The sequence below is a fragment of the Vollenhovia emeryi genome, unplaced genomic scaffold, assembly GCF_000949405.1.
Source record: "Vollenhovia emeryi isolate VEMERY1.0 unplaced genomic scaffold, V.emery_V1.0 DF939163.1, whole genome shotgun sequence".
NCBI classification, from domain to species: Eukaryota; Metazoa; Arthropoda; class Insecta; order Hymenoptera; family Formicidae; genus Vollenhovia; species Vollenhovia emeryi.
Window position 1 is genome coordinate 302,187 of NW_011967203.1, and position 8,597 is coordinate 310,783.

The 8,597-nt window shown below is 32.7% G+C and overlaps 2 protein-coding genes across 4 annotated transcripts; both read right to left on the bottom strand.

The window, feature by feature from the left end:
- Nucleotides 1-362: 362 nt before the first annotated feature.
- Nucleotides 363-4,444, bottom strand: LOC105564530 (zinc carboxypeptidase-like). Of its 3 annotated transcripts, XM_012016962.1 has the most exons (9): nt 4,051-4,207; nt 3,435-3,470; nt 3,020-3,189; nt 2,210-2,725; nt 2,051-2,138; nt 1,651-1,856; nt 1,217-1,301; nt 792-974; nt 363-582 (listed from the first exon to the last, which is right to left on the bottom strand). In XM_012016962.1, the coding sequence occupies exons 1-9, from the start codon at nt 4,136-4,138 to the stop codon at nt 569-571; spliced, it is 1,386 nt and encodes a 461-aa protein (XP_011872352.1). In that variant the 5' UTR covers nt 4,139-4,207; the 3' UTR covers nt 363-568. The 3 variants fall into 3 exon arrangements, with proteins under 3 accessions (XP_011872352.1, XP_011872353.1, XP_011872351.1); XM_012016963.1 differs by lacking the exons at nt 363-582; nt 4,051-4,207 and adding an exon at nt 4,243-4,444 and having other exon boundaries at nt 690-974; XM_012016961.1 differs by lacking the exon at nt 363-582 and having other exon boundaries at nt 690-974.
- An 878-nt stretch (nt 4,445-5,322) lies between these two features.
- Nucleotides 5,323-8,013, bottom strand: LOC105564529 (zinc carboxypeptidase-like). The gene is made up of 6 exons (XM_012016960.1): nt 7,789-8,013; nt 6,947-7,459; nt 6,762-6,849; nt 6,383-6,585; nt 5,905-5,989; nt 5,323-5,680 (listed from the first exon to the last, which is right to left on the bottom strand). Exons 1-6 carry the CDS (start codon nt 7,930-7,932, stop codon nt 5,481-5,483), a joined length of 1,233 nt encoding a protein of 410 aa, XP_011872350.1. The 5' UTR covers nt 7,933-8,013; the 3' UTR covers nt 5,323-5,480.
- Nucleotides 8,014-8,597: the final 584 nt, after the last annotated feature.

Below are 8,597 nucleotides of genomic sequence, written 5' to 3' on the forward strand. Positions count from 1 at the left end.
ATTAGTTATTACGCGATCGACAGCTCCACTTTTAATCACATCGCAAGTACTTATCGCGCCGACGAAAGTTAATTTAAACAAGCAAGTCAATAATATAAATAGGGAAAATATATTTAATTTGATTAATTCAAAATAAAATATAAAAAATAATACTAAGAGAATAAATGCAAGTTTCTCCTAGAATAGTTACACACAGACGATTTCAATTATGTAAGCATAGGAAAAAACATAGGAAATACGAAATAATACAGTAAAGTACCAAAGTTTATTATTATCAACCGATTACAAAATTAGTCTAATAAAAATGTGCTAAATAAAAGAATGTCCGTGGAAAAATTGTGGGACAATTGAGATGACGATAGTTTGTTATCATTAACGCTCTTTATTGTTACCTGACACACTATCTTCTGTACACCATTCAGTCTTACAAAATGCGTGTGTGTAGTACAGATCGAGATGACTGACTGACTGATGTAACGAACTTAGGCAATGAATACATAGATAGATTATATAGGTTGGTAGACAACCGTTGGAAACAGGCACCAGCCAGTCGGGCCTTAGTCCCAGTCTACAATAGATATTTAAGCCCTAAGCCTTAAGAAATTGACTAATCACAGTCGCGCATTCTACTCATTGATTGGCCAATTTCTTAAAGCTTAGGGCTTAAATCATCTATTGTAGACTGGGACTTATGCATCCGCGTGCTGCCAACATGGCGCCAGATCCAATAGGGACAAGCAATTATCCTTCAAAAATGTTTAATTATCAATTGGACACATTTTTGGGATATCCAAGCGCCTTTGCCTCTTTGAACATAACTACGAGAGAATCTAAAGTTTCTTCTCCAGTCGGGATAATTTGCTCAGGAGGCAACAAGAAGCCATATTTACCTTGATCACGTAATTCATAGACATAGACGATAGATTTATTGTAAATACCTCTGATATAATCTGCAGTAGTTCCATGAGTTTTGTCTAAAAATAATTTCACAAGATTAGTTTGAAAAATATTATATTATTTTCACATGAACAATTATTTAATACCGCAATGCAACAATATCAGATTACATTTTTATATTATAATGTTAAATTAAAGTAAACTTTTAGTAATAGTAAGGTATCATCCAAGATAGTAAAAAAATTGTTTAAAAATATAAGAGATAGAGAGAGAGAGAGAGAGACACAAAAGTAAAATACATTAAAATTTTTCTACTTACAAATTACTTCGGCAAGACTTCCAAATCGATATTTAGTTCCGTATCTGTTTTTGAGAGCTTCAACCGATTTCGAAGCAATGGCAAACTATAAATTATGTTACAAATTCTTATAAAACAATTACTCTTATTAAATAAATAATGATAAACTTGATTGCTCTAAATATGATTTACAAAGAAATTAGATCAATTAGTAACAAGTACGCAGAGAGATTTGATATTTCCTTATCAATATTTAATCACTGATTTTAGTGTTGATTCGTAATTCAAGTAGTGAACTACACAATCTCAATCTTTGGTAAATTGTGATATTAGCGATAGTAGTTACAAAAAAGGGATAGATGTTTTATTAATTTAATACTGTTTATTCATGATTTTATTGTTATTATATTTCTAAAACTATATGTTACCATTATTTTATAATTAAAATTACTCACCAAGTCTTCGTAGTTTTCAAGACGAACATATGTGTAGCCATAAGGGTACATCAAAAGTTGTGAATAACTATGGAATGCGATGTATGCGTAAAATTTATCAGAAATGGATTTGATATAGTCGGACATGCTCTTCGTTTCTATAACGGAGAATGGTTCCCTTCCGGCGTAAGTTTCGGAACACGGAAACCTGTTGAAGATACCTCCACCTACAAATACAATTATAGAATCAAAATACAATAACAATCATATACATAATATTAATAAATACGATAATGAATATTGTTTACGGATTTACTGCGACCCCATCAACTTTTTCGAGCTTTCAAAATAATATAAACTTTTAATAACTGTTTTCTTTAATTGTTGCAGTCTTTGGTTAATAAAAGATACAAATACTTACCGTTCCATTTGTAACCCCAATTCCTATTGGGATCGCTACCTCTGCAAAATAGACCATGCAGCTCACGCGTCTTCCTCCACACTCGATTCTAAAAGAAATTTCGATACAGATGATTAAAATCGATAAATTGGTAAATGTAATATTCAAAATAAGACTTACGGTGGTATGCGTGTACACATATCCGTCGGGATTAAATACGGGGAAGATGTACCAATCGTGGCTCTCAGCCAGAGCTCTAACTTCCGGGTTGACACTGGTCAGCAATTGATGCAAAATATACATAACAGTCGCTGGAGAGATCCATTCCCTGGCGTGATTACCACCCTCGAGGAAGATTCCGGGATTGTTAGCTTTAAAGGAAACCTTGACACCTTTGATCTGACGATTCTCAAACGTCCTACCACCCACGACGACCTCTACTTTGTCGGGATGCTGCTTGGCCAGATCATCCAGGTTCTCGTAGATTTCCCAGAGACTGTGGTAACTTTCAAAATCAAACCATGTTGACTGATTTGCGGTCGTCGTTTGATCGACTAGTGTCTGAACGTTATCAACATGAACTTGATGGGGTGCTTCAATTTGGGCCATTAATTCGTGAAATATGGGCAGCTTGTGCGGCGCTACCATAAGGTCCACTTCCGTATTTACGGAAGTCGGTTCTTTCCAGAAAGTGAACTATAAATAATTTTGTATACTTAATCATCATTTAATTTTAGTCTTATAGATTCATTGCATGTTTATTAGTCCATTTCCATTTTTGAATGTTATTTAATAAGTAAACTATGAAACTTTGTGAATTCCAAATTATGTAAATTAAATCAAATTTTATGTTGCAATTTTAACGTAATCAATTCAGTGATATTAGTTTCTTGAAAAATGGGTTTTCGACAGAATGCATTTGTTTCTATTGTATTTTTAATATGCTTTGTTATTTCTATTTACTGTTTGTGCCAAATGATTTTTACTTACTTCATTAGGAACTTCGTCTAGCTGGCGCAGTAATTCAACGTGTGTTTCTGTAGTCGGAGTAATTCTGAAGACTTTATAGTTGTGAAAAGTAGCCTTTTCGGCGGCTATCGGCCCGATAAGTGAACACAATACTATTGTCCTCCACATGATGATTCCGCCACTACGTTTCCCTTTAATTTTAATTCATGGTGTTATACAGCATACAATTTTAATTTATGATTATCAGAATTACCGAAAATGTCTTTTTCTTATATAAAAACTTGTATTTCTTGTAAAAATCTTTTAACAGACAGTTAGGCTTTAATCAATAAATATTAATTTTAAATTAATCAATAAAATATAATTTAATTCTTGTAATTTTTTAAAATATTTAAATCTTCCAATTTTCCAATTTTGTTAAAAAATATCGGCTTACCTTCTCGTAAAACAGGATCACTTGTATTCACCAGTGCTGTAATGTTCATTGCATTTAAATACAGAGTTACCCACGGCACGAAAAATTACACCATCACAATAATTTGTCATCTTGTTATCAAAGTACTTTGATAACAGGATGACAAATTATTGTGATGGTGTAATTTTTCGTGCCGTAGGTAACTCAGTATTCAAACGCAATGACACGTGTCATAGTAAATTTTTATGCTTAATTGTCCAGCAGTTTTTACTGCACGTGTAATCATGTGTTGTACAACATAAATATGTATTTCACGATTAAATCTCAAATTTTGTTTACAATACCTGTATGTATAAATCTTACAATTATTTTTTTGCGCTTAAAATATTGCTAGGATTGTAATATTATATATTTTTAGTATATTTAAAAATTGATTAAAATCACGAAAAGTTCTGATTGCAATATTATAAAGATAAGGGGATTTTCCTTTAATAGAATGAAATATTCTAACGAATTAGAATATACCTCTAGCTAACTAGCGTAGTTAGACCGGTTTAAGGAAGGGCGGGAAAGCGTCGAAGACGACGCGCTTTGCGCACATTTAAACCTTCTTTCAAAATTGTTCGAACACTTTTACCTTTATTAAATCCCAGCTCAAGCAATCGTTCTAAGTAATGCGACGGTCTGACATCACCAAATCGTGAACACGTCTTGAATGTTTTCATCAGTACGTAACGTTGAAAAGCGACCCTCTTACGCGTCGTCGTCGACCCTCTCCTACTCTTCTCTCTAAACCGGTTCCCTAAAGTTTAGGGCCTAAACCCTTTACCATTTATATTCTACACTTCATAGCAGACCCTTTATTCACAGTTTTTAACATTTCAAAAATTTCCCTCCCGCCTTTACCGAGTTTTACGAGAAATTTCATGTTGGTTCTTCGCTCAGTTAAAACATTTCGCTCCTTTTCGACCGCGCAAAATACTGCGTTCACAAATATTCACACAAGAAAATACGTACACACTCGATTGTGACCAAACTTGCACTGATGACTCTTAAATCTGATACTGTAGCGCATTACATCATGCTTGTGTGAGCGCCAGAGTCATTTGTCAAATAATCGCTGACGTAGTATTTTAGAATATTTTCTTCACTTCAGATATTATTCTTAACAAAAGGGGAAAAATTCTGAACTTTTTAGAATATTCGATTAGAGAAAAACTTTAGAAAATATTGTTCTCAAATCAAGAATACGATTTTTTCAGTATAGTTGTCGTAGTAATATTATAGTAATAATAAAAGTAACTATTTGTTGCAAAAATAAAAACGATTTTCACTAAATGTCTACAATACCCGTGCTTATTTCTGCAGTTGTGTTGAATTTCACGTTAAAAAAATTATTTTCAGTAGCAACTACAATTTTATTCATAAGTGACAGAAAGAGATATTCTTCACTCGTCAATTCATAGATAACTTATCAGCAAACTGACTTTATATGGAACGTTATGAACATAACTTATGGAAAGTCATAGATATATTTTTCTTATCTTGAAAACCAATGACTTTACCTTGTATTTCTTCTACTGCACAATTATCTTTGTATGTTTATGTACAAGAACTTGAAAAGTTCTTGAAATGAAGTACAAGTGCATTCAACAACAGACGTCATACGTTAAATAAAAAGTTTCAACTCACCTATGGACACGTGTAAAGTTCCAACTCGTTCCATCAAATAGTTAATTTTTTATCTTTGAGTGAACATATTTACTTAAGTTTTGAAAAATAAATAAACTTGGAGTTCGTGCTGTGAGAAATTTTATGAAAATAACCTATCGGCAAAAGATATTCATACTGATATGCAAAATAAACCCTTAAATAAGCTCTTCTTCACAAAATACTTGATTACAAAATCTTCATACAAATTTTAATCTTTAATCTGAAACATTGTACATAAATACGAACAGTAATATCAAGATTTATTTATTGTATTATAAATTATACAATATTTAAAACTTAGCAGATCGTCAAGTAAAAATATGCCAGTAGTATACGAAATTTCGCAAGTCTTAATTATTTTTGTGGATATCCACGTGCTTTTGCTTCTTTAAACATGCCTATGAGAGAGTCCATAGTTTCTTCTCCAGTCGGGATGATTTGATTAGGTGGCAATAAGAAGCCGTAACGACCTTCATCACGCAATTCATAAGTGTAGGTAATAGGTGTACCAAAAGTGCCTTTGACCCAATCCATAGAACCTCCAGAAGCCACATCTAAAAATAATTTTACAAGTGCAGTAAGTATAAAGAACTATATTTTTTATACAGTTAATTCAAATTCAAAATGTAATAAAATATATTATTAACTTTGCATCAATTTGCTTTTAATAGAAAAAAGAAATCCTCAACAATAAATCACTTAACAAAAATAGAAAGCATGATTTTGATACGATAAACAAAAGAGAGAAGACAAGATAGATAACAAGTTTTCTACGTACAGATTGTCTCGGCAATATTTCCGACCGTAAATTTAGTTCCATATCTCTTTGCAAGAGCTGTAATCGATTTTCTGCCAATACCAAGCTGAAAAAAGCAAAAATTAAATAAACTTGTTATGTTCTATCAGTTCCCATAAATAATTATTCGAATTAATCAAAATAATATCTTATTCCTTTTAAAAATAAATAATTATTAATAACAATGATAAATGATAAAGTAAAAGTAAGTCGCTTTAAACTTGTTTCATTATGAAATTGAATTAATTATTATTAATCCAAATTGTTATATTTGAAAGTTAATATTTCTCAATATATAATTATGTGTGGCTCGCAATATAGATAATAATATTATAAATAAGTTATAATAATAATGTGAGAGAAATTATTTTCAATTTAATGTTCTTTAATTTTCATACAGATAATTATTTGATCATATGTTTCTCGAAGTTGTATTCGTTTTACAATTAAAATTACTCACCAGATCATTGTAGTTATCAAGATGAGCCTTAGTGTGACCGTACGGGATCAGCAATAATTGCGAGTAACTATGGAATGCGATATACGCGTAAAATTTGTTGGAAATGGTTCCGATATATTCGGACATGCTCTTTGTCTCAATATCGGAGAACGGTGAATTTCCGTTGTAGGTTTCGGCGCATGGGAAACTGCTAGATCCTCCAGCTGAAAATAAATGATCGATATATAAATATATTTATATATTACATATTTGTTATAAACATCTCGGGCGGATCTTAATCTCATAAGTCCGGTGAACCTTGCAGAATAATCTCGGTTCTTTAAATTATTTATAACTTTTAATTTTATTATAGTTTTCTATTCACACAATTAATTTTTACCGTTCCATTTGTAGCCCCAGTTCCTGTTGGGGTCGCTGCCGTAACAGCCAAAACTATATGGCTTACGTGTTTTTCTCCACAATCGATTCTGAAATAAATAAAAAATATTTGGGTAATTGAGATTAGTTTATAAATTGGTAAACAAGTTTTATATGACGTCATAAAGGCATAATAACGAAGCATACCGTGGTGTGCGTATACACATATCCATCGGGATTGAACGAGGGGAAGATGTACCAATCGTGGCTCTCAGCCAGAGCCCTGACCTCCGGGTTGGTGCTGGTCAGTAATTGATGCAAAATGTACATAACAGTCGCAGTAGAGATCCATTCCCTGGCGTGAATACCACCCTCGAGGAAGATTCCGGGATTGCCGGGTTTAAAGGAAACCTTGACGCCTTTGATTTGGCGTCCTTCGTACGATTTGCCGCCCACGATAGTCTGTACCTTATTGGGATACTGCTGAGCTAGGTCATCCAGATTCTGGTAAATTTTATCGAGCGTGTGGTAGTTTCTAAAATCGAATCCCGTCGATATACTCGCGGGTGTCACCCGATCGATTAATGACTGAACATTCTGAATAAAAAGTTCATAGGGTACTTGGATCTGCGCCATTATTTCATAGAATTCGGGCAACTTGTGCGGAGCTACCATAAGTTCCGCTTGTTTGTTCACGGACGGTGAGTACCAGAAGGAAAACTGTAAACGTTTAATTTTTAATATTTAACAATAACATTTTAATTCAAAGAAATGAGTCGTATATTTGTCTGTTTTTGTATAAATGTTCTAAGTGTTATTTAATAAATAATTTGGTAAATTCGTAGATAAAACTGATTTGATAAGTTTTATAATTTGTGTACATTATAATATGCTATTTTTATAAACTTTATTTTCTTGAATTTCAGCTAAAATGGTTAATGTTCAAATGTTACAAATCTCTTAAGAAAAATAGACATTTACATAAAGTAAATCACAAAATGTATTAATTTGCTTTCATTTGTTTTTGAAAACTTGAAAGATTTACTCACTCCATCAGGAACATCTACCAACTGCTTCAGAAAGTCAACCTGTGGCTGTGTAGTTGGAGTGATTTTGAAAACCTTGTAATTGTCAAAAGTAGCCCTTTCGGCGGCTACCAGGCCCACCGTACATAATATTATTAGTTTCCACATGATGATCACAGTTCCCTTTAAAGTTAATGTGCAAATGCCTTTAGTTATCGTTGATCTTTTAACACATCACAATTATAATAATTATTTTGTTATTTTGTCACGCGATTTTTGCAAAATGCAGTTTAAATCTACTTATAAGCGAAAACCAATTTCGCTTTGACCAACACAACACTTAATTCTTGCAATACGGTTAGGAATAATCTTTCTCGAGATCAGCTTACCCTTTTTGTAAAACGGAATCACTGAAAATACTGTTCATTAACTTAAATACGTAGTTGCACACGGCACCAATGTGGCATTATCATACTAATTTGCGCTATCAAAGTACTGATGTAGAATTTTATATTTAAGCTTACATTTACGTGTGCATTTTATAAGTAAACCTCTTATTTCGCCACTTGTATTCGCCATCTGTGCACATATTTATCAATTGTATGCGTCAGTTTTATGATGACTATTTCTTGTGCGAAATATTGCCAGTACTGTTCATTAATGATACGTAGCTACACGCACCGCCAGAGTTACATTATCATACCAATTTACGCTATCGAGGTACTGAAGTAGAATTTTCAACTTAAGCCTAAAGGCTGGTCTACAATACATGGAGTAAGCTGGAGTAAGCTGGAGTAAGGAGTAGGAGTAAGGAAATAAATCCATTTTATTTC

Excerpts from the sequence above, each read along its gene's own strand:
- LOC105564530 (XM_012016961.1), bottom strand. The coding sequence starts at position 4,138 with ATGAAAACATTCAAGACGTGTTCACGATTTGGTGATGTCAGACCGTCG. Across the intron at positions 3,471-4,050 it reads TGAGCTGGGATTTAATAAAG|CACTGGTGAATACAAGTGAT; the intron begins GTAAAAGTGTTC and ends TGAACATTACAG. Across the intron at positions 3,190-3,434 it reads TGATCCTGTTTTACGAGAAG|GGAAACGTAGTGGCGGAATC; the intron begins GTAAGCCGATAT and ends TTAAAATTAAAG.
- LOC105564529 (XM_012016960.1), bottom strand. The coding sequence starts at position 7,932 with ATGTGGAAACTAATAATATTATGTACGGTGGGCCTGGTAGCCGCCGAA. Across the intron at positions 6,586-6,761 it reads CTGGGGCTACAAATGGAACG|CTGGAGGATCTAGCAGTTTC; the intron begins GTAAAAATTAAT and ends ATTTATTTTCAG. Across the intron at positions 5,681-5,904 it reads AAATATTGCCGAGACAATCT|ATGTGGCTTCTGGAGGTTCT; the intron begins GTACGTAGAAAA and ends AATTATTTTTAG.